Genomic DNA, 24,947 nt, shown 5'->3' with positions numbered 1-24,947 from the left:
GGTATCATTACTAAATGAGGTGCAGCCAGAGTAACAACACATGCCATTGTTATGCAGTGAAGCTGCAGTTTTCTACCATCTGTAACTCACCCTTTAACTCTTCAGCTGTCCTGTCCTGCTCGTTTTCCATCTACCCACTGCTGACTACCTGGATCAGGCATGTTAAGTAAATAAATAGCTGGAAAACAAGCGGAAGAGTCATCCTGGAGGTGCAGGGTTGTTCACCCATGCTTCTAAATTATATTTAAGAGGTTAGTTCATAGTCCTAGCATTTTGGTGCTGTATATGTGCATGTATCATACAGCTGCCGCCCCGCCTACAGATTGAATGCAGTCTCCTTTACAGAATCACCAAACTCTAGGCTGTAAAAGATCACTGATAATGTCCAAAGTGAGATATGAGATGACAAAAATAAAAACTGCATGCCACAGTAAAAAAATTTGTTGTTAGCAAGAATTTAAAGCTGTTTCTTGTTGGTCACATGGTGGCGCCATTGACAAAAACATAATCATCCATTCTCTGGGTTTCACTTAAATCTCTTCCACAGTTTTTCAAATAATCTTTGAACTAGTAGACGAAGAATTCAGAAAACACAACTAGTGTACAGTAACAATGTGCTACTGAAAAACACAGTTTATATAAATGGAATTATTTGACAGTTTTTAACAAGTGATACTAAAATATAAACATCAGTCTTTTTTTATTTTTTATTTATTTATTCTCATAAACACATATAAACTGCTACCTAACTACTGTGTTGATCCCCTAGTTGCTGATGCTAATACAGGTGTTGGTGTTTTGTCCACTAACACATGAACATGTGACCAATAGGACCTGGGAACTGATCCATCAATCCTACCTACTGAGCTACAGTCCAATTACTTCTATGTATTTATTCCTGTAATGTGACTGGGAACCCACCTTGCACCAGCCTCTGAATCTGTTCCACATTTGTTTAAAGCACTGAACACATCCATCAATCAGAAACATCTGACATCTTACAGCCCCTTGACTCTGACTTGCTGGAAAGTAATAAGTAAATTAATAAAGACGCCTGTCAGGTGAAAGATGACACAAGAACACAGTTCCTACTGTAAACTAGAACTCACTGAGCCTCAGAATTCACAATACAAGAATGAAAAAACACTGGCAGCTGCCACAGGCCTAAAGGAAAAACTGTTCGTTCTGAATCTTTATGCAGTTCACCACTGAGCATTTCTTCCAACCGGTTATTAGGTAACTCCGGCATGTCCCCAGTCTATGAAGTAGAACACAGAGAAACCTGGAAAAACGCCCGCTGCAATTAACATGTGTCAAGACAAATATTTTTCATCTTTAATACTTCAACTTGTAATGAATCTGGTTAAGAGGCAATCAATTCACGGCTATATTAACAACATGTCCCCAACTGATCACACAGTGTCAGAACAGTCAGTACAGGTAAAACATGTTCCTAATGTAAACTAGAACTCACTGAGCCTCATAACTCAAAGTACAAGAAAAACACCAACAGCTTCCAAACACCTACAGAGGAAGATACGGTCGTCATGACAGGACACAATGAAAAAGTGTGAAATAGCAATATTGATATTCAGATCATAGATATAGAACATCCAAGTACAAATAAAGGCAAACTTGTGCTGAATAATACCAACACACTAGCTACACACATCTCCGTATCTACAGTAAAGATTGATATGATTTGTTACCTAATACCTACAGAATGTGTGGATTCAGCATTTTGGCCTACTTTCAAGTCACTAATACATAAATTAAGTCAAGTCACGACATGTTAAGTGCCTACAAAAAGCGACAGATTGGTCTAAATGTGGCAGTGTATTTATGATATACTTATATAGATAGTACAGTTTCACATTATGAAACAATTATGCAGTATTTCTAAAATATAGAGAAACTACTTAATGGAAAAAACATTTTTAATCTAATGTTGGCCGCTTTTCAGCATGTAGGGGCCATATCGAACTAACATTACTTATACTGATAGTACGTAACTGATGCATTATAATCAGATAATATTTGGACCATTGACTGAAAAGCACAAATGGAAAGACTTTACATTTCAAAACTGACCTGTACAAACCTGCTTAAAAATGTAAAAATGAGCAGAAAAGACTAAATGCGTCATGCACTACAAACTTTAGTCCGTACTTGCTGCAGCCTTGCACTGGCTGCTTCAGTGTTTACGTAAATTATCACTCTCCAGTGTGTTACCTGTCCATAATTCTGCCTCCATGCTGTCCATAAAGCACAATGTGATCTACAAGATATGGTCCCATCATAGTAACAGAGCGGCTCGCTGTCATGTGGCCGCCCATACAGAATACTGACACTGCCTTTGCAGACTGAACGTGCTTGTGGCTGAAGCGCACATGGTGAAGCTTTATATACAGATGCATTAAGGCAGAGCTGTTTGCTTTCCTGCATCTGTTGCCTCAGAGTCTGTGAATGAGCTGGGACACTTCAGCACTGGCTCGTCTTTTCTGGGCAGATGAAATGTTCCTGGTGTTTTCCCGCTCCATCCACGCCAACCTGTTTCTCCTTGCTGGTCTTGCTGTTTTCCTTGGTGCTGCTGCTCTGCAAAGGACCCTGAAGCTGGCGCTGGCGCTCCACACTGTGCCATATGCCGTAGCCAAAGTAGATGAGGAAACCTGAGAGAGGTGTTGGCAGATATATAATACACAAAATAAAAACCACCGGCTAAACTAATCCTCAGAGGAATAAATATTAATAGACATTTTGTCAATGAACCAGCTCACCATCAAATACCATTAAAGTTAAATAGACATATTACTGCAGCTAGCACTGAGAAAATGTGTTCGGCTGTTGTTGGTACATGCAGTTAACAAACACTCACCCACTGCCATCCACACAGAGAATCGTACCCAGGTATCTCCACTCAGCTGAACCATGAGGTAAATATTAACAAAGATACTCAGAATGGGCAGAAAAGGCAGAAGAGGGACCTGGAACCAACAATCCCAACATCTACCATCAGGTTTGGTGCATCAGATCAGCTTTATATGATTTTTCAGGACTTGGAAAGGAAATGTGATGATTTGTTGAGCTGCTACGCACCATGAAGGAGACCTTCTTGCTCGTCTGAGGCTGCCTGCACACCATGAAGATGCAGCCAGCGAAGATGAGGACACACAGGGACAGCGATGCCAGGATCCACACTTCCATACCAAGGATGGCGTTGATATGGTATGTGGTGAGATAGCTGACCACACACACTAGCAGCACTGTGGTGTGAGAAGACACGCTCAATCCCAACGCATGAATCGACACCAGTTAGAGCACAAGTTAACCTGGCTTGCCTACCTAGCACGCTGATCGACATGTTGACCACGCTGGAGGAGTCCTCGGAGGGGGAGACAGGGGGGTGCAGCACAGCCTGCAAGGTGGAGCTCCCACTTTTCAGCATGTTAAGGTGAGACTCTGACTCGGTCAGGTCCGACTCACCCTCCTCAGAAGATAGGTAGTCCCTCTCACAAGGACCTGCACGCCGCTCCAGAGCTCCATCAGGCTGGTACCTAGGTGACAGAGGCACAAAAAGCAAAAGCATGTTGTTGCAGTTTCTACCCACAAACTACTTATATTGTGAAAATGTTCCAGGTATTTTATTTTACTTACATTTATAAACCAATTAAGATCTATAAATGCTGTGACACCTTGGTGTGACTTAAAGAGCAAGTAGCTACTCCACACACACACACACACACACACACACAATGAGAGCATTCACAGCTCTTACATCACCAGTGTGATGCAACAACATGAGGTTTGGAGCACATTTCACAAGCAGGGTAATCATACCTGTGGGTTTTAGAAAAGCTGTTAGGGTACACTGTTTCGCAAAACTGCATAAACAGCTTCTAGTGATATTTTTGCCAGTTCTTTTCTATAAATGTACCCACCTGAGTATCAGTACACACACAGCGACCAGCGAGTAGGCCAGCAGAGTTCCGATGGACATCATGTCAACCAGAGCTTTCAGGTCAAACAGGAAAGCCATGATGGCTGCGTTAAGCAAAAAAATACAATTAACACAATCATCTTCAACTTTAAAACCCCATTTAGAAGACATGAGAGCATTGCCGGAGCAAGTATTTTAACAGAACACATGAAACCGTGTACAGTATGTGTATGTTCATGTCATGATTTTTTAAGATGCACCAACGAAAAAACAAACACACATGAACAAATGCAAATTACAGTAAGTTTCATGCAGTTGTGATTTCACAAAAAAAAAAAAAAACATCTAAATGTTTCCCTGAGCTGACAGTCGTGACCATCTCCATACCACGTTCTGTTTGATGTGAGACGCACTGCCGAGTTCCTTCTCTTGTATCTCAGCGCCACAGTCCGGTATGGAACTGTTCTCAGCAGCACACTTCAAACACAGAGCAGTGGTATGTCCGCCGTGCCTCAAAACATTATGTTCAAACAAAAACAGCAAGAAAAGAATCCCCTGCCCGCTGCTGTCAGGTGCCTGTGGTGAGGTGTGCTGAACCCTCCCAGGGATCAGACACTTCACCAGGCCGTGCACCCTATAGCCCCAACACCATTGGTTACGATGGAACTATGCACTCTACACCTGGATTCTATAACATAATATAAGCATTGAACCAAATTGTTTACATTCCTTCTTTCTCGATGCATTATACTGCCGTAAAGGTTTATGAGTGTGTGCTTAATATAGTATATAATATAAATACAGGCCCTAAATAACACCTCTCCAATTCAGCAATGCCCCAAATAAGAAAGCTGTCCAAAGGTTTCTAAAGAAGAAATTGTCCTGATAATTCCTTATGAGAATAACTGTGTTAACTTTAGATTATTCATGATGAATAGTGATGACGAAACAAACAGTTTACAGTCTTATCAGTGCTTAGACACAGTGGATGTCTGAGCAATTCAATAATATTAGCAGGCTACAGCAAATGTTCACAATGACAATCTTGATATGGTTAGCAAGTATGATGTTTACCATGCTCAGTATCTTCAGTATCTTAACATTTTAACATCTACAGGTATTTGTATTATTAAAATTCATCATGAATGGGTCATAAATGGTCAACTTTACTTGAGCTACATAGCTGGTGTTGGTAAATAAAATTACTAAACTCAACTAAACTCCAGATGGACTTGCACACAGATAAATTTCAAGATCAAAAAATAATTTGGTCTTAATAATTAGTTTTACTGTTTGATCACATGCTTCTGGAAACACCATCACCAAGCTGAACATGCAGTCACGACCACCACCTGATCATGTGTGCAAAAACATAGATTAAAAAGCCAAACGTCCACATTACACCCCAGTGAGAAGAGGGTCCTTGTCCGAGGAGCTTACCCGCGGTGGTACCTGCCGCCATGGTGGCGGCCACAGGCGACTGGCGCTTACTCACTTTGGACATAAATTTGAACAGAATACCATCTCGTGCCATGGCAAAGAGAATGCGCGGCAGAGGGAACATGGAGCCCAACAGGCTAGGGAGAAGAGGGTTCATGGTTAAGTTGAGGGCACTCTGGGAAACAAAACATGACACCTGCGCAACTGTGAAAGAACAACAGAGCCTCGTACAGAGTGGATAGTTTAAGACAAAGGTTTACTGAAGTGGTGCAACTTTAGTTTGGCTGCATTTCATTAAATTAGGGAACAGGAGAATCCAATGATTAATCTGCATCTTTGACTGTGTCTTTCACAGCTGGTCGGTGGAGAAAGATTAGCAGGAGTGATCTGACCCCGGCTCTCACCTGCTACTACACCGGAGCTCATAGTGGCAATAAGTGGGGTCTTCGTCTTAGGATTGATTCGGGCTAAGGCTTTGAAAAGCACCCCATCCTCTGCCATAGCATAGATTACACGAGGCATAGGGAAAATGGAGCCCAGCAGACTGCATGAGACAGCAGAGACATGCAAGACCAACACGTTAGTCAAGAGCCCCAAATACAGATGAGCACCCGCACACACAAACACACACACACACACACACACACACTCTACAGTCACATCAAAGCTTCAGAGCATGATTCAAGTGATCGAGTGTCTTTCTTTCCTGTTGGTTAAGAGTCCTGTAGTTTCATTGTTTTCATCTTTCACTGATTTACATCAACTTGCATTGATGAATGTAAGCTGATGTAAACTCCTCTAGAGGAACATTAGATTAGATTTTTATTCAGAGATGGTATTACATGCAACAGACGTCCCCGCTTCACCAAAATTTAATTGAGTCAAATTTGATAATATGCATATGGATGAAGAGCATGGGATAAGTTAGTGGCTGGCATCCACCAGGGACTGTTGATTAAAAAAAATGAAAAACAACCCCAGGAAAGAAAGACAGGAGTCTTTAGTCACACCAATACACTGTTTCAAGACAAATTATTTGCAATGCTTTAATTATAAAGAATATATTATAAAGTCATGCACCTATGTAAAAGTGAAACACTACACCCACTACGTCTCCTTAAGCAACAGCAATCAATCCAGTAAGCAAGACAGAGATATGGTCACAGTTTTGACCAGACCTCATTCACCATTATCAACCTAATATGGCAAACATACAGTAACTCTAACATGTAAATGAATATGACATAATAAATTAAATCTATTTCATCTACCATCAACACTGATACATACAGTGCAAGAGCAAATCCAGTGGTTACCTGGTAGAGAGAGCACACAGTGAACCCACAGCAACCACGTATTTGGCGGGGCCCCACCCCACATATTCAAAGGCCATGGGCAGAGGGCTCTTCTCATCCAGCAGGTAGTAAGGCATCATCAGAGTAAGTGCAGCTGACACGCCAAAGTAGGCCAGGAAGCACACAGTCAGTGACACCACGATGCCGATGGGAATGGCCCTCTGAGGGTTCTTCACTTCCTCACCTGTCGCACACACAGATATACTCTTGCATTTAGCGCCTGATGACGTCAAATCACACAAAATGGCAAAGCAGCAAAGACCTCACCTGTGGTTGCAATGCAGTCGAATCCAACAAAGGCATAAAAGCAGGTGGCGGCTCCAGCCAAGGTCCCGCTGAAGCCGTAGGGCATAAACCCACCGACCCCGTAATCACTGCTCACGTTGGCCGTCACCGACAGGTTCCTGAAACACATCAAGTCTCGTTTAATAACACAGGGGACATGCTGCTCACTGTCAGGTGAGCCTGTCTCTAAATCAGGCACCACAGTGGGTCATTACCTACTTCACTGTACCCGTGATGGCTACTCAGACTGTACAAGCACAACACGCTGTTACCTTTTAACTACAGTGACGTTTATGAGAGATTCTTCACTGATCTTCCAGTTGTGTGTGTCTCCTTTGACGAAGCCGGAGATGATAACAAACATGAGTACGAGCACGTTGACTGAAGTGAAGACTTTATTGACCCAGGCTGACTCTTTCACCCCAAATGACAGAAGTCCTGAGCAAGCACAAAGACAACAGAGCTCAATGTAATCTGTTAATGTTCTTAATTATTGTTCATTAAATAGAAATAACTAGCATGCGGATTTGTTGCATATTTTGAAATATATTGCTCTGAGTGGTGCTCTGAGCTAATTGCTAACATCAGCAGTGCTAAAACAGTCACAGTGCCAATGCTAAAATGCTGATGCTAAGCTAATGTTTAAAATGTTCACTGTAGTTTAGCACGAATCTTCCTAAACTAAAATACTGGAGAAATAACAGTTGTGACCTGTGTGTGAAGTCTGGAGGCAACATTACTACTTTTCAATGTAAATAAAAGGATGCTTCAATCTTTGTTTGAGGTCCTTTAATGAAAAGTGTGCAAATCTAATTGTCTAATGGGGAAATGTACCCAAAAATTCACATTCAGCAAAAGAGAGACATACTGTAGTTACAAACCTTGATTCCCATTTTAATTTTTACAAAAACAGGAGCTGTTCTCTTTTAAAGGAGGTTTTAATTAACAGATAGTGTGGTCCTCAAAAACAACCAAACACTGGTCGATTGTTTCTGGGTCACACTGACCTAATGTAATAATTGCGTTGGCACACCGAGAGTTGAAACCACATGTTTTCTGTTCTAGCCTGAGGATCAGAAAGATGGAATTCAACCACAACATGCCCAGTCTGAATCCCTGTACTGTCATGAATTGACCACAGGAAATTAATGCTCTAGCAACAACTACCACTAAACCCTCAGCTGCTAGAGTGGAGCTTCCCAGCGCCCCGGGGTTGTAGGGAAACTGCAGTTGTACTGGGACTCTGTGTGGCTGTGGGAAGGCACAGATGAGGACTAGTGAGACGATCGGGGAGTTTTTAAAATAGCAGGGGGTGAATGTGGGCTCCCAGTGGTCTAACAAAACTGGCATTAACGACTTATCAAATACATCCTGTCATCTATTTGTTGGATTATTCAGCTGTGGTTTATGAAAGTTGCCTGTGTAAAAAAAAAGAAAAGAACCACCACTAATCTAGATTCTTTCTCTGCAGGCTCATGTTACTGTAACTTGAATTGTGTGATATTATTACCAGAGAGCAGCAGTATCAGGCAGACGGCAAAGAAGTCAGGATACTGAGCCAAACCAGGAGAATTCATGCTGAAGTAGGTTTTACAGAAAACTTCTATGTGTCCTCCTATCATTTCATCGAACGTGCCACTCCATGCTCTGGCAACCGAGGATGTACCTATGAGAAAACGAAGAGACTCAGTGAAGAATCAGTACAATCTCTGAATAGTTTTTTTTTTTTTTTTTTGAGATTGCCAGTAATTTACCAATCACGTAGGAGAGAATAAGGTTCCAACCGGTGATGAAGGCCCATATCTCCCCTACAGTCACATAACTGTAGAGGTAAGCTGAGCCCGTTTTGGGGACACGGGCGCCAAACTCGGCATAACACAAGCCAGCCATGACAGAGGCCAGGGCGGCGATTAGGAAGGAGATGACAATGCTGGGGCCTGAGTCACCTTTAGCCACCTCCCCAGCAAGGACGTAGACACCGGCACCCAGGGTGCTGCCTACCCCCAGGGCGATGAGGTCGACGGTTCCCAGACAACGGCACAGCTTGGAGTCCTCCAGGCTGCTCAGGTCGACCACTTTTCTGCGCACCAAGGAGCGGCCGAATGACAGAACCTGCTCCAGCATGTTGGCACCTGCTGACAGAGGGGGAAAAAGGAAGAAAAGACTAAAAATACCTGTGCAGCTAATGTGATTCATCTAATCATTACTATTACTTTAACATTTAACACAACATGTAAGAGCTGTGAAGTCAGGCATCTGTGAGCACAGCTCCATTGAACACCAACAGCTTTGCATTTTGAGCAGCTTGTGCAGCTTGTTCTCATGATAAATGCCAAAAAGCCTGTTGCATAACACATTGGGATCAAACAAAGGTGGGTTAGAGCTGTTGCGAGGAATGTTAACTCTACAAACTGGGACGTACATTTTAGGAATGCTGCCAAATGCTATGGCATGGTAAAGCTCCTACTGTACGTATAAATCTATTGTTTGAAATTATGGTGCAGACCTAAGTACTCAAAGGGCTGCTTTCATAAGGGGACCATGAATGCAACAATGTGGTACAAAAAGACCTTACAGTAGCGTTCTTTACTAATTACATGAGGTGGAGAAAGAAGGAGAAACAGCAAAGGCTCCTTTGTTTCATTGTCTTTTCTCTAAAAATGGTTCTCATTTGTAATATTGCCATGGGAGCTGCCTAAAACTTCAGCATGAATACAATATGGTAAGAGAGCTATGAAATAAGCCTCGTCTTCAGTGAATAGTTAGAAGCGTACCTTTGAAGTTACCGCTTCTTTGAATCTAAACTTTGATGATCTTGACCATAAATTTACACTGACAACCATCCAAATATGCACTGCTCACCATTTCAGTGCTTTTTTTAGACAGAGAGGGTTTTGGATGCAGCAGCTCATTAACATTACAATGTGGGCTATTTTACAGCCGCTTCATGAACACAGTGAATGCAAACTGGAGATCACAAAGACCGGAATCAGATTTTGACAAGGGGAAGTTGCAGTAAAAAATACAGTAACTTCAGCTGCCAGGTAAATTGTTAATATCATTCCAGATTTGTCATATATATTTCAAATTGTACACTGGCAACAACACGTAGCACGTACACGTACTACACACTGCACTTAAATCATAATATGCCAGGTTTACTGGCATATTATGCCAATACAGCTACTGCAAAATCGAAACTACATACTACTATAACATTTTCACATTACACGTTCACTGTAGCAAACTTTAACACACACACACACACACACACACACACACACACACACACACACACACACTTACCTGTTGGAATGACACTGTAAATATGACAGGTCCAAGCTGAGACACAGAAACCAGAAGGGTTTCAACAGTACTCGTCTTCTTCAGGCTCAGCACATCAGCAGCACATGAGACACAGGTAAAAGTCAAATTACATCTAGTGATCCCATGAACTTCAGTCTGGAAACTCTGCTACACCAGTGGCGACAACACTAATTCACTATGCTGGCATGTACACTGTTCAGAGCAGTATTTCCACTCCTCCTTTCTGTCCCCAGTGTTCCTTCATAGGCTCTGCCCTTGCCTTGCCCCTAGACCCAGCCTCCAGTTCTACCGCAGAGAGGGGAGTGACGTCTCTTGAGAAACGAGCCATGAGGGGAGGAGAGGACCCCAGGGAATTTAGGTGAGGTTGCACTTCACCTCCATGCTTACAGTTTTGGGGAGTATTACTCACTGAGGCACAGTGCACCCCAAGCTCCCATCCAGGAATCACACAGAGAAAAGAAAAGGAGGAATTTCTGCCTATAGGATCTGTGATTTCTAATGCACACTCAGGTCAAATAGATCCCAGCTGCCCAGATGCTCACTGACTACTGATAAATGGTTAGGCAACTGGCATTGACAAACATTGAGGCAGACTCTTGTGTTTACCCAGTGCAGCCTACAGGAGTGCTGCTAAAAGCATGGGTGCTGATTGGTCAATGAAGGGTGCACAAGCCACACTACTGGGGGGTTAAGTCCTCCTAATGGAAGGCAGGTATTGCTCAATGTACCCTGAGCTATTGAACCCATGGGCGTTACAAAATCAATAACAGAGCTCACTATGGTACACAGCCAAAGGTCTGGCACCTCCACGCAAACTTCACATACAGCTCCTGGAATGAAAAATAGTCGCATTTGTCCACCAAACACTGACTGCAAATTACAGCTAAGGTTGAGTTTGTCTCTGCCAAGACCAGCTTAAACCAGCTTAATACCTCAGTGGGAAGGTGGCAGCTGGCCCCTAGAAACACCGTCCAACCCACAGACCAAAGATTTGACAGCATGACAGCAGCCAGCTCTGTCTCAGTTTGACCATCCAGCCAAGCAGCCACATTTCATGGCCGATCACCCACCAGACCCTGGCTGGGGGCGCTGATTATCTGACCTGCATGCTGATGAGAAACCAAATGCTTTTCTTAGTGGTGGACTGGCTGAAGACACTGCTGTTCAAGCTTGCTGTTTGTCCTAAACACACAAGCACACACACACACACAGAGACACTATCTACAGTAGCAACCTATATATATACACACAGTAACAGACTTAACACAAATACAGCAAGTCATGAGAGGACAATATGCCTGGATCAAATGACTGAGAAGCAGAAAATAAAGAGTACAGCTTGAAAAATGGTTTAAACAATCTCCTAACCCTAACCCTAAGTTACATCTAGGATGATCTAGTTACATTGTTAGCATTTACAAAAAATGTCAAGTCAATATTTTTGAGAAATAGTCTAGATTAATCTTGTTCTAATGTCATAATATCCTTCTGGACCACACAAACACTCGCTTTTGGAATGGGCATTAAGTGTCTTCACATGCACATGCAGGTCGTCACTGTAACCATGGAAAGCGTGGAAAGGAGTCACAGGCTCACCGTATTTCATTGTTGACCTGCACTAATTGTGTGAAGCCAATTGAATGCATTTGCCCTCCAATGGCTGAGTGACCTAGCTTCAAAAAAGTGGATATGGATATGGTCAACAGATTGAGTGGTGTTTGCCTTGTGGACAGCAGGACTGCTCGCTCCAGTTAACATTGATGTCACCAGGAAATGTTAAAGTGAACAATTACTGATAAAGCAGACAACAGCTGCAAGTAGAATCAAGACAGCACAAGTAAACCTCAAGATTAAAAACAACAGTCACTGCACTAAGAAGATACTCAGACCTTCATTTGACAAAAACAGCAGTGTGATGGGAATTACCTATGTTTACTAGATTGCAACAATAGTAATAGAGTACAGGTTAACAAAACCAAATAACGGATGTACAGCTATTGAATATTTAAGAACTCTTCTATTTCAGCAGAAAAGTTTAAAGTCGAGTATAAAAACTGGTTAAAAACGTGTGCAGAGGACTAGTATGAACCATGGTTCAAATGCTGTCTCTCTTGAATTGAATGTAAAGGCACAAATCCTCTTCATATGACATTTTAATAAGAGTCCCGGGACTGAAGCCTGGAGACATTAGCTGCTCTCAGTTTGACTTAATGCTCTTTTTATGAGGTAGGAGCATGAGCATAATATTTGAATGTTTTAATTGTCATTGGTAGGTACTCTCTGTTCCTGCTCTGCTAAAAGTGATTTATTATATTTATCTAATTTAGAGTACAGTACTTGTAGGTACTTGCAGTTGTTGTGTGTTATGTGTTTGACTGTTTTAAAAACCTACTTGTAAGTGTCTAAGTGTAATACCGTGACCTTTCAAAGTTTCGGAAACTACACTGGCCAAAATGCTTGGACGCGGGTCAGTGTACAATAGCTTAAATCTTGTAATAATATACTGTATAATTTGGTTTCAACACATTTGGCAAATGTAACAGATTCTTTTAAATATAACCTGTGACGTCCAAGAATCTTTTGGCCTGTGGGTTAATTGTGGTCTCGGAGTATCCCTCGGGATGCACTGACTCTTCCAAAACTAAATAATTTCAAAACAGATCAGATCACCAAGATCAGATTTCAGAAGCATCAGTTCAGTCATCAAGGTTGGATCATGCTAATTAGGCGAGTCGTCTGATCCATGTGATATATGGAGAATTCAACTATTTAAACAGTCACTGGACATTCAAGCTTTTTTTGTTCTTTGTGTTTGTTTTGTCTACTGTGTTGTAACATGGTAGCTCTGCGAAATACTGCAGAGATTTGAAATTTGATACTAATTTAGTATAATTATTAACTCTATAAAAGTTCCTTGGGTGTTCTCAGGAGCTCTCAAACTGCTGAAAGGTACAGAGTTATTTAGAAATAAGGTTACAGGTTCTTTATCTGTAAGGTTCTTATTTTAGTTTTTATACTGCGTGGTGTTTTATTACTTTAGGAAACAATAGATATGCAAGGTGTAACAGACACAGTTGGTAACAGTAATCTTGAGGGGACACTTCTGATTAACTTGTGGGCGAGGGTTGAGCCCCCAGGTCTCCCTCTTCTGTAAGTTCTTGCTGTTTAAAAATGCAACAATCACTTAAACCAACTGTATATAGACTACTTTATGTTCAGTGCCAGACTGTGTAGCAATGAATCCCATAAATTTAAACATAAAACATGTAAAAACTCTCTGCAGACTTAATTTGTGACACACCCCTGACCAGCTGGTCGTGTTGCAGAAATTAAACCAGTTTTGACTTTGGTTTCAAGCACATTAGAAAATGTTACATAAGTTCTGTTGCAATTCATGGCTAAAAGCGTTGCTGAGTAACTTTGTGTTTTTCTCAGCCTTTTTTTCAATGGGAAAAGAATTCAGTGTGTATATAGGCTGCGTAAAGTTTCTCCACAACTCCACACACAGTACTTCCACTTACTAGAACTCTTCCTTACTTGTTAATGTGTGACTTCCTCCTTTATCATACATATTAGAACATTTTGATGAGCTCATAATTCTCAGCAAAGTTGCACCCAACATGAACTTCAGCAGGTCAAATCAGTGCAAATGATGAGGGGATTTAAGACATCCCTGGTCTTTGCTGTTTTCCTGCAGTGTCTACTGTCTGTGCATGTGTCATGGGTGTTTTACAGACACTGACAACAAGTTTTCAAACCTCTGTTTAAGAAAGGGTTATTATTTTGGTTGCAATATGTGTCAGTGTTTACCTTGGTCCAGTTATTTCTCTGTTGTTGTAAATTGTCCATAGATTTGTGTGTGTTGCTTCCAGATCAGTCAAAATGCCTTTTATGATGTCTAATGTTCGCCTAATCTGGGAATCAGACGGTCCTCAGATTTGATTTGTAATCAGTACAGAACCATTGAGGGGTAGAATCTGTGGTGCATGTAAAACAAGATTTTTTTAATTCACTCCCCAGTTTTCCCAGTACAGGGCAGATAGATCCACATTTTATCACAACAGTAACTGTTCATGTCATTAAGGTTTTCAAATATTTGTTCTAAGATGTAACTATCACATTAGTACAATCACTCTATCAATTGCACACATTTTTTCCTGATTTTCATTATCTGTGAAAGATCAGTGATCAGTGGATCCCCTACTTTTGAACACATCTACACATTATTTTTCTTAAGGTTACTCCCACCATCAATGGCCTAGTTTTTAAGATTGAAGGACTTTAAGATTGTCCAGTTATTATTGTAACACACAAGTTCAGCGCATGTTTTGGTGACGGGCTTTAGGACCCTGCGGCGCAGCTCTCCGGAGGACAGACAGGGCAGGCGCAGTGATGATGCGGGACTTACCTGAGCGCCTCTGACGAACAACATTAACCATTTCAACTAGCCTGCAACCTACTGTAGCCTACCGTAGCACCACTGTACACATGTGGCACTGTTAGTACTTGTTTAGTGACAGGTCCAGTCGCAAGCTGCAGCTCATCTCAGCTGCTGATGGAGCACATCCGACTACCAAAGGTAACCGCGGATTTGACTGCAGTGATTAGCTGAACATCCGCACTGTGGCTCCACACACTGAAACCAGACAAACAAGCAAACGTACAGATCACATTTTAAAGGATGTGTGTGATGTCGCCACGTAGGCAGCCAGAGGTCGTCCTGCTGCTGTCAGCTGTATCTGACGACTGATTGTGTATCAGTGTTGTTAACACGTGTGCGGCTGTGTCACAGACATGTGAGGGATCGTGTGCAGGGGATCAGGCTGTTTTCAGGCTGTTTTCAGGCTGTTTTCATGCTGTTCTTCCTGCTGCAGATCGACAATGTCCGGCTGCTTGACAGAGTCTCTCCCAGGAGGAGCAGGGTGGGGACCCTCTACCTGACGGCTACACACACCATCTTTGTAGAGAGTGACGCCGGAGTGCGCAATGAAACATGGGTAGGCATCACCTGAATGGAGCACAAGTCATTTAGCTTGTTAGGATGATCACATAGGTCTTTTGCTATGTCTGTTTTCTCTAGTGATGGTTTGCATTCATTCGTTTATCTTGTTTAATGTGCAATGAGCTTTGTGTTTATCCTATCAGGTGCTTCACAGTTTGGTGTGCAGTGTGGAGAAACAAGCCGCTGCAGCCTCAGGATGTCCTCTGATCATTCACTGTAAGAACTTCCAGGTTCTTCATTTTGTCATTCCTGGAGACCGGGAATGCCACGACGTTCACCTGTCCCTACAACGTCTCTCCCAGCCAGGTGAGAGGTCATAAGAGGTCAGCAAAGGGTCTGTTTGGTGATGATCGTGTACATGTGTGGTATATTTAGCACTAACCTCACAACTGATCATATGTGAGCATCTAGACATCTCCCCTGCTTTTGCAATAGTTGTGCACAGAGTGGAGGTTTTGCTCATCAGACCTCAGGGAGTGTTATGCCTTGCAGAGAGTTACGCGGAGCTGTATTGCTTCTCCTTCAAGCCAAACGTTGATGAGGATGACAGACGAAAGGAATGGGACTTCTTAGACCTCAAGGTTGATTACAGCAGAATGGGACTGCCAAACTCTCTGTGGAAACTCTCCCCTGTCAACCGACAATATAAGGTCAGTGAGCTGACATCTATGACCTGCTGTGTTTTTTTCATCCTAATATGGACATCGCAGTTGCTTAGACTTTTGTCGTGTTGTTTTCAAAGGTGAGCGACACGTACCCTGCTGACCTGTTTGTACCAGAGTCAGCCACACCTCCAGTTATAGTGGGGAGCTCCAAGTTCAGAAGCAGAGGCAGATTTCCCACTCTGTCCTACTACTCCAAAGAAAATCATGTAAGTTGACTGTACACACTTTTTCCCTATTCATTTTCCATTTGCTTGCTATTATAACTCAAGTGAAAGGACATATCGGTGTTTCTCAAACGCTGTCAGCGAGAGATTGTAACAACAGCTGAGAGAATAAATGTGTCTAACTCAGACCCTGCGCAGGAATGGTAATGAAACTTGTTAGAGGAACGTTTATCAAAATAGATATATCGGTATATCATGTTTGCTCACTTTCCATGGCCAGCTTTTGTTGCCAAATCTGGTGCCACTGGTCACTGACAGTGGTCTTTCTCAGCACTGCCCTCGCTCTTCATGCAGCCAAATGCCCTCAGAATAACTTTATGTTGTTGCTGTTGAGTTATTGGTGCTGTCTGCCGTTGTATTCTGGCCATTTTTAACTGATAGGCAGTAAATGCTTATCAGTGCTTTTTTTCCATTCCATTTTCCATCTGTACATACGATTATGGCCATAAATAATGGAATGATAAGTTTGTTTTGGCATCTCTCCTCTGTACACCACCACAGGAATTGAAATTTAGAAATAAAACACTCACGATGTGAGCAAAGTTAAAGCTTTCAGCTTTAATTCAAGGGGTGTGACAAACATGTGGCATTAACAGCCATTTTTATATTGAGGGGCTCATAAATATTGGAAGGAAATGGCTTACAAGCAGGTGCTGTTTTCTTCCAGTTCTGCAATAAGATTGTTTGGACTGATGAAACCAAGATTAGTGATAGTGATAGATTTTCTATCACAATCACAAAGATCCAAAGCACACCACATCACATGTTAAACATGGTTAAGCACTCTGTATAGCTGCCAATTCAACTAAGTCACTGGTGTTTGTTGATGATGTGACTGCTGATAAAAGTATCAAGAAGTGTATGGGCTGTGCCCTCGGTCCGGATTCAGCCAAATGCTGGAAAATTGACATGACACTTCTGCATATTGCACATGTATAATGACCTAAAACATACAGCAAAAGCTCCCTAAGAGTTTCAAATGGGATCTTCATCAATGGCCAAATCTGTCTCCTATTCTCAACTCAGTAGAGTTCACTTACTGGAGACAAGACTGAAGTAAGAAAAACCCACAAACAAGCAGCAAGCTGCAGTAAAGGTCTGGTAAACATCTTGAGGGTGGAAACTCAGCATTTGTTCATGTCCATTGGTTCCAGACATCGGGCAGCCATTAGCTGCTAAATATTTTTGCAAAGTATCAAAGACTATCGTTATGTTTCCAATAATGACAGTTTCATTGTATTATTTATGAGCCCTTCAAACTGTGGGTGTGTGTATGAAAATTACTTTAATTGCTGAATGGTTAATGCCACACCTTGTCAAAGCACTTGAACTCACTGGGGTGTCTGTGGCTCAGGAGCTTGAGCGGTCATCTAATGATTGTGGGATACGTACCAGAAACCATTTAAAGATTACTGGTTGACTTCCTGTTTAGCTGACATTAACCTAACGTGGGTTAATTCATTGCTTCTAAATATTGTACTTTTGCTACAACACCACAGGGCAGTATGTTACCCTCACCTATAAGTCATCAAGCGTTTTTCATACAAAAAAAAAAAAAAGCCATGTAACTGAATCAGGAATAAGCCTAAACATTCATAATTTGTCTTATTACTTTTGGACTGGACAGTTGGAGTGCTTTATGTGTGCGAGGTCAGCTTCCCAGGGTTGATGGTCATGTGTGTGGAGCTCAGTTCATACAAAGGGGGCTCCACTCTGGTTCATGAGTCAGAGGGGAGAATCACAAAACAATCTTTGGCTCTTTCCCCTGTGGCTTTTAAATGGAGATTTGAGAAATTATGTAGTTGAATTTAAATTGAACATGCCGGGACAGAAAAGTACTTTATTCGACCTCACGGTGATTCACACATATTGGATTTATTTGTTCTAATTGTCGTACAAAGTGGTAATTCGCTTAACAACTGTCAGATGAGGAAACATTCCTTCGTGAAGCCTGAGTGCCTCTTACCTCCTCCCAGGCTGCTATCTGCCGAAGCAGCCAACCCCTGTCAGGTTTCAGCGCTCGCTGCCTGGAGGATGAACAGATGCTAGAGGCCATCCTGAGGTCCAATCCCCGCAGCGACTTCATGTATGTGGTGGACACCAGGCCTAAGGTGAGGGCTTTGTGCTTAAGGCACAAAAATACAGTCTCACAGTACTGTGCTGTATGTTCAGGTGGGCTTTATTTTTTATGCTGCCTTTTGCCAGCTGGCCTATAATCAATATCATGTATTTATGTCCCTGGAAAAGGGTGTTCTAAGAGTTAATCTCATGTCTTCCTAGCTGAATGCAATCGCAAACCGAGCTGCAGGAAAAGGTTATGAAAATGAAGACAATTATTCCAACATTAAATTCCAGTTCATCGGCATTGAGAACATCCATGTCATGAGAAACAGCCAACAAAAAATGCTGGAAGGTAATTATCATGTCTTCCTAGGATGATTTCTCACAGATATTTTTTCATGTGATGAACCGTTCTGGACGCTGCAGCAGTACGTTCACCACAGCATGAAAAATCTTTCACCACATCAGTATTTGTGAAACGAAATGTATATTTTTTTGGCTTTGTCTGTTTTGAATCTGATGCTTCTTCACATTATTACAGTAAAGCTGGGACCCCATGCTATCCCCGTGGCTTTTCATGTGCACTCATGCAGACTGAACTGTGCTGCAATCAGGCCTCAAATGAGTCCACAGGAGAATTTCTGGGTATTGTGCAGGGGTGCTCCTAGGAAGACTTTGAATCCATCTGGATTTTATTTCGGAGCTATTTTGGTTTCCTGGAGTGGACAATCTGGGACCTTATTCCCCAAAGAGAGAAAGAGAGGGCGTGAGAATGATGTGATTTCAAGACTGAAAAGTTATAGCTGTTCTCAGTTGTGATAACTCTTTGCCCCCGTGGCAGCGCAAGGGAAGTTTTAAATGCTATGGAAAGCGCCTGCATTTCAGAGCCAGACCGACTCTCTCTCTACCCAAGTGCACACTTGAATAAGATTTAGAAGACCCCCTACCTGGCAGGATTAGCTCAAACATTTCCTCTAAATAGAAGTACGCTCTAATAAGTGTTATAAAACCAGAGGTTGAACGAACCCGTTCACCTGTCCTCCCCTGTCTGTGGCATAGAGCACTTTTACAGGTCAGCAAACTGATGTAGTGTCAGCCACTCTGTCGCCTCTGTCAACACCTTTATCTGTAAGTGTCTGAATTATGAGCACTAATGTGATAAATAGTCTTCAGCAAATGAAATGGCAGCTGTGAGGTTCACGTCACTCTGCCTCTCAGTGAACTTATGAAATATTTACAGTGAACTCTGTGCATGGAAAAATAAATTTCCGAATCAGTTTCACAAGATAAACAAACAGTACAATAGGCCTTATGGTACAGAAATGGATCGGCATTTAATTTTCTGCCTTGCCCGCTGTGTTACATTCATATTTTAAAGTGCACGTTATTAAGACTAATAGTCTACAGTCATGCTAGCAGCTCTGTGAGGCTAAAATTAGGCACAGTAGTTCCCTTTGGCCAAATGCAAACATCAGCCTGCTGATCGCAGTCGCACAGTGACAGTGCTAGGAAGTTCTAAACACAAGGTACAGTAGAGGGTGATGGAAATGTTGTCTATACTTCATGTACCGAAATACTGAAGTATGACCTGGTTCTAAGTTAGTTTTGATAAATCATTTTGATTAGAACTAGGGCAGCGATGAATGTGTGTGCATCTCATGGCAACTTCATCCAGTGGTTTTGATATTGGAGTCTAGACCTAAGTGATGGTCTGTCTGACAGGCTGGTATTTCCACCCCTGCAACCATGTCTCCAGCGTGACTAAAAACCTTGATTGGCATCTAAATGAACAGTCACATGAGAAGCAAGAGATCAGCTTTTGAAAAACAAAATCGATTTATGTGACCCATATTTTCTCATGCTATGCACAGATTTCCTTGGAAATTCGTTTTCATGGTTCTTACTAGTGATTCAAAAGTGAATGTAGTTTAATAAAGTACAATGATCAGGTATTTTCTAAGTTTCCTGTCAGTGAGACAGCTGTGTTGTGGTTTCAGTGTGTGAGCTGCGTTCTCCCTCCATGTCTGACTTCCTGGAGGGTCTGGAGAGCTCAGGCTGGCTGAAGCACATCAAAGCTGTTTTGGATGCAGGCATCTTCATCGCCAAGGTCAGTCTGGAGGTTAATCCCTGCTGTCTGCCTCATCACTGCAATATTAAGTTAGGTGTGTGTGTGTGTGTGTGTGTGTGTGTGTGTGTGTGTGTGTGTGTGTGTGTGTGTGTGTGTGTGTGTATCATATCCTGTCTTTCTGTGTAGAGACGATGATGATACATTGTCTCAAGACTCTGGGAAATGATTTCATACTGGAAGACATTGAACTACCCTAGAGAGATATCTAGCTTCGAAAAATTAATCCATTTAAATTTGTACTTGTACTTGTTGTATTTCTACTGTCAGTAGTTAACTACAAAAAAGGCGAAAAAAAAAAGAAAAAACAAGTACTTGAATCATAATGCAATACACAATAAAATAAAACAGCTGCATAACTGTAGCCAGAGCTTTTAATTACTCATACAATAGCAAACAGTAGCTAACTGCCTCAGGGTTCTCTAATCAGATATAAACAGGAACATGAGAGTAATCACAGAAACACAACATGACTACATCCATGTAGTTCCCTAAACGTCAGCAACAGAAACGTTAGTTTAATTAACTGGTACAAACAGGTGAAGTCACAACATCTCAGTTTTGACACTTCCTCATTTAACACGTGCCTCTTTATAAAATATTCACGTTTTTGTAATATTTAAAATGGTGCAATGTTTCCATTGATGTGTGATTGTCCCAGATAATATGTCTGGTATAGCATGTGCATGAATGAACACAGTGATATCTTTACACATTAATATGCAAAACAAAGTTTGAATCCCTTTTAGTGTGTGTTTTAGGGGTTTAGACTTCCTCAGTCAACTTTTATTTATGGCAGCTAATAATAATACTAACAATAACAGATAGTAGCCTTGAATGCACCTTGAATGGGCTGCGTTAACTACTGTTTTTTGATGCATGTGGTGTGGATGTGCAGGCTGTTGCAGAGGAGGGTGTCAGTGTCCTGGTTCACTGTTCAGATGGTTGGGACCGGACTGCTCAGGTGTGTTCAGTGGCCTGTGTGCTGCTGGATCCATACTACAGGACGCTTCGAGGATTCATGGTACATATCGCACTTGTGCTTTTCTATTTAACAGTGTTGGATTTCATCTCCTAAGTAGCACTGTCAGTGTCACATGCCTCTGATGCACTCTGTTAATATATTCACATTACATTCTGGCTTATAGTCATCTCTACTGGGCTCATGAGGTCTGTGTCTTTGATCAGAAGGATTTGTTCAGGCTAAGTTGGAATCCAGCAAGAGTTACTATTGGAAAATAAATATAACACAGAGGCCTGCTTTTGGGAATTGCCTCTAAAGTTAGAGGGAATTGACCCCATGCAGAGGGTGAAGAGGTTCAGCCATTCTGCAGGGACTGACTATGCACTATGTCTGAACCTTGAATTGTGAGATATTAGAAATTCAGCATGTGCATAAACTAGAGCTTTAATCCTGTTTTAGTACATTAATGTTTTTTTCTGCACTTAGGTTCTCATTGAGAAAGATTGGGTCTCATTTGGACACAAGTTCTCTCACAGGTTTGTCTGTGAAAACTTTATTTCAAGGCCTACACAAACACAATGTGATATTATTATTATTATTATTATTATTATTATTATTATTTTACCTGACTGTTCTAACCCCTTCTCCAGATGCAACCACCTAGTCGGAGACCCTAAAGAGGTGTCTCCCATCGTTGATCAGTTCCTGGAGTGCGTGTGGCACCTGATGGAACAGTTCCCCTGTGCTTTTGAGTTCAATGAAAGGTTCCTCATCACCATTCACAGCCACGTCTACTCCTGCCAGTATGGCAACTTCATTGGCAACAATCAGCGGGAGAAGATAGAGCTGCGGTGAGATTTAAACCCACGGTCACCATCAGTTTCTTTTCCTTTTCATGGCACAGACATCTGGTCTGCAAGAAGAGTGACTACTGAGGAGAAAAGGCAGCCAGCAGTATATTACATTACTGTGTTTATGCAAATGGAGATCAATTGAGGCGTAGAAACAGGAATAACATGTTTTAAATCATTGTCTTTCTTTCCAAAAAAACAAATGAGATCTTTTATCTTTTGTTTTACCCTGCCCTTTATTCCTCATCTGCCAATGAACATTTGTACAGAGTGCACGAGAAGACTCATTCATTGTGGACTTATCTGTGGACAAACCGTGCAGACTACGTCAACCCGCTTTACAGACCTGACCACAGCCAGACTCAGGGACTCCTCCGGCCATCTACTGCCCCCTACAGTTTTAAGTAGGTTTAAACTAACATCAGCTAAAACTAAACATAATTAGAAATGAATATTAATCTGTTGTGTTTGGAATAAATCTCAATTAAAAAGTAGAGACAGAAGGAGAAGGGATGGTGTGTTCGTGTTCTGTTTACAGATGAACAGATCTCTTGTTTTGTGTAGACTCTGGAGAGGGCTGTATAACCGCTTTGACCGTGGGATGCACCCCCGACAGTCCGTGGAGGATTACCTGAGGGCCATCCAAGAGGAGACGCAACAGTTGGAAGAACAGCTGGCTTCACACAAACAGGTAGAACACAGCTGCAAAACCATACTGCAGCTTATTTGTCCTGAGGCCGCACTGTGTTTTTATTTTCCCTGGTCACATACCTGGCTAATCTAACATTGTCCACAGAAAATTGCTGAGCTGGAGCAAGAGCAGCGGTGGAGTGTTAACCTGAAAGCAAGCGTCTTTGATAAGAGTCCCACAGCGTGGGGTCTCACTAATGAGCTCGGTCTGGCCAACACCCCGCAGGACTACACCGGAGGCTTCATCAGCTGCAGCCCCTCTCAGCCAAAAGTACCAGAAAAAAGCCTGATCCTCCTGCCTTCAGGAGGATCAGGCTTCAACCAAACACCTGAATCCAACTTGTCCAACGGTAGCGACCAGGAGTCGGGGATCGCTGACCTGAGCTGTCGCTCGCCTCTCAGTGAGGACAGCACCAGGGATCCAGACTCGGACGAGGCCGTCTACTCTGCTGCCTGAGCAAATGTAGCACGTGATGGAAGCCGCTGAACAAACACTACCTTTAAATTCACCCAATATGAGGTCAACTCTCCTTTTTGCCACATGCATCCTAATAATGGTTGTTTTTGTTGTCAGTGACCACATTTTACTTTTTACTGCAGTGAAAGAAATTAACATTGTTAAATAGAAAATATTGTTCACTCGCAGGTCTATTGCTATAGACACAGACAGTAAAAAAGGTAGTTGTATTTTCCAGGGCCACAGTAACAAGTTACATATCGGAGACCTTATGTCAACAGAAACTTATTTACAAAAATAAGAGCAAGTTAAGAACAACCAAACACTTCAAGGCAAATGTAAGCAGAATGTGTCAACTAATCTCAAATTAACCACAAGCCATTTATTAGGTGTGCCTGTTTGCTTTGTATGATGGTCTTCCACACACTTAATTTAATAATTAAGCAATTAGCTTTACAACGTAAACACCTTCAGAGGAAGAGCATTATGTAGCCTAGTTGTAGTGACAAACACTTCTCCATTTTATGTCAGCTTTCATAGCCATCAAGACATTTAATCGACATTTTAGATGCATCGATCTTTAAAATGATTTAATGTAAAAGGGAAGGAATTGATACAAAATAAAACAGATGACTTGAGGGGAAAGAAACAGTCAACAAAATAGACGGATGTTTACAGAACAGATAATTGGAGTTCAGACTCTTTTAGCAGTATTTCCTTAAGTTCTTTAGTACAAAGTGTTTAGTTAGTTTTAATGCTACTACTGCACCTTACAGTCACCGAGACTTACAGGCTGTCTCGGTTCAGGACTCCTGTGTCCTGTGAGAGAGCAGCAGTGATCCTGTTTTATACACAGAGCCTTGTTCAAATGTCAGTGTAGTGACGGCCCCAAACGACAAATGATGACTGAACTATAAATCACTAACAGCACCACAGTGACCTCAGCTGGGTTTTAGAGTCATTACACTACATTAACCATTTGTTAGTTGCGGTTGATGCCCCACCTCTTCACGAGATATTAACACATCAGAATGTGGGAAAATACTGTTTAAAATTCACTATATTTCAATACTGGATATCTAAAAAGTAAAGCAGCAGATTAGAGCATGTGAACATAGATATACTCCTGCTTCAGCCAGCAGAAGACCTGAAACTGAATACTGAGTTATTTTAGATATTTGTGTCATGTTTAATGTAAAATTCAACCCAGACTGTTCACTATAATAGTGCAGTACACATTATTGTAGCTAGACTCAAATACTACAAACGAACAATGCCTCGAAAGACAAGGAAAGCATGTGAAGATATTTTTGTACTTTGACCTATTTTTTGACTATTGCTTTAATGCATGTTATTTTTATTTGTACGAGGGTTTAAAATGTTCTGATCTTGTGTAAAAGAGAGCTTTATATTGCTGCTTTGATTAGTTCAGATGGAATAAGAACCAAATTTGTCAAACTAATTGAAATAAAGATGTCAATTGTGTCTATTTTCTTGTGAAATAAATACATTTCTGTCAATAATATTATTGTAATAGATCTTAATTGTTCTCATGCCTGATATT

General features: G+C 41.7%; 2 protein-coding genes across 5 annotated transcripts; one reads left to right on the top strand and one right to left on the bottom strand.

Annotated features, from left to right (window-relative positions):
* Window positions 1-719: 719 nt before the first annotated feature.
* Window positions 720-10,860, bottom strand: slc7a2 (solute carrier family 7 member 2). Of its 4 annotated transcripts, none has more exons than XM_026357723.1 (12): window positions 10,324-10,859; window positions 8,772-9,152; window positions 8,528-8,683; window positions 7,290-7,455; window positions 7,000-7,136; window positions 6,694-6,916; window positions 5,378-5,514; window positions 3,939-4,041; window positions 3,343-3,554; window positions 3,097-3,263; window positions 2,876-2,984; window positions 720-2,669 (listed from the first exon to the last, which is right to left on the bottom strand). In XM_026357723.1, exons 2-12 carry the CDS (start codon window positions 9,139-9,141, stop codon window positions 2,482-2,484), a joined length of 1,968 nt encoding a protein of 655 aa, XP_026213508.1. In that variant the 5' UTR covers window positions 9,142-9,152; window positions 10,324-10,859; the 3' UTR covers window positions 720-2,481. The 4 variants fall into 4 exon arrangements, with proteins under 4 accessions (XP_026213508.1, XP_026213507.1, XP_026213505.1 ...); XM_026357720.1 differs by lacking the exon at window positions 5,378-5,514 and adding an exon at window positions 5,782-5,921 and having other exon boundaries at window positions 2,482-2,669; window positions 10,324-10,860; XM_026357721.1 differs by lacking the exon at window positions 5,378-5,514 and adding an exon at window positions 5,782-5,921 and having other exon boundaries at window positions 2,482-2,669; window positions 8,772-9,149; window positions 10,324-10,860.
* Window positions 10,861-14,736: 3,876 nt separating this feature from the next.
* On the top strand, window positions 14,737-24,872 carry mtmr7a (myotubularin related protein 7a). The gene is made up of 14 exons (XM_026357724.1): window positions 14,737-14,923; window positions 15,219-15,341; window positions 15,490-15,652; window positions 15,839-15,996; window positions 16,089-16,217; window positions 18,212-18,346; window positions 18,516-18,648; window positions 20,294-20,403; window positions 21,320-21,445; window positions 21,872-21,921; window positions 22,036-22,236; window positions 22,506-22,640; window positions 22,801-22,927; window positions 23,033-24,872. The coding sequence occupies exons 1-14, from the start codon at window positions 14,900-14,902 to the stop codon at window positions 23,381-23,383; spliced, it is 1,965 nt and encodes a 654-aa protein (XP_026213509.1). The 5' UTR covers window positions 14,737-14,899; the 3' UTR covers window positions 23,384-24,872.
* The last annotated feature ends 75 nt before the right edge of the window (window positions 24,873-24,947 follow it).

The sequence above is a fragment of the Anabas testudineus genome, chromosome 10 (assembly GCF_900324465.2).
Source record: "Anabas testudineus chromosome 10, fAnaTes1.2, whole genome shotgun sequence".
NCBI classification, from domain to species: Eukaryota; Metazoa; Chordata; class Actinopteri; order Anabantiformes; family Anabantidae; genus Anabas; species Anabas testudineus.
The sequence above is the reverse complement of the archived record's forward strand: the minus strand, read 5'-3'. Positions and strand labels throughout refer to the sequence as shown.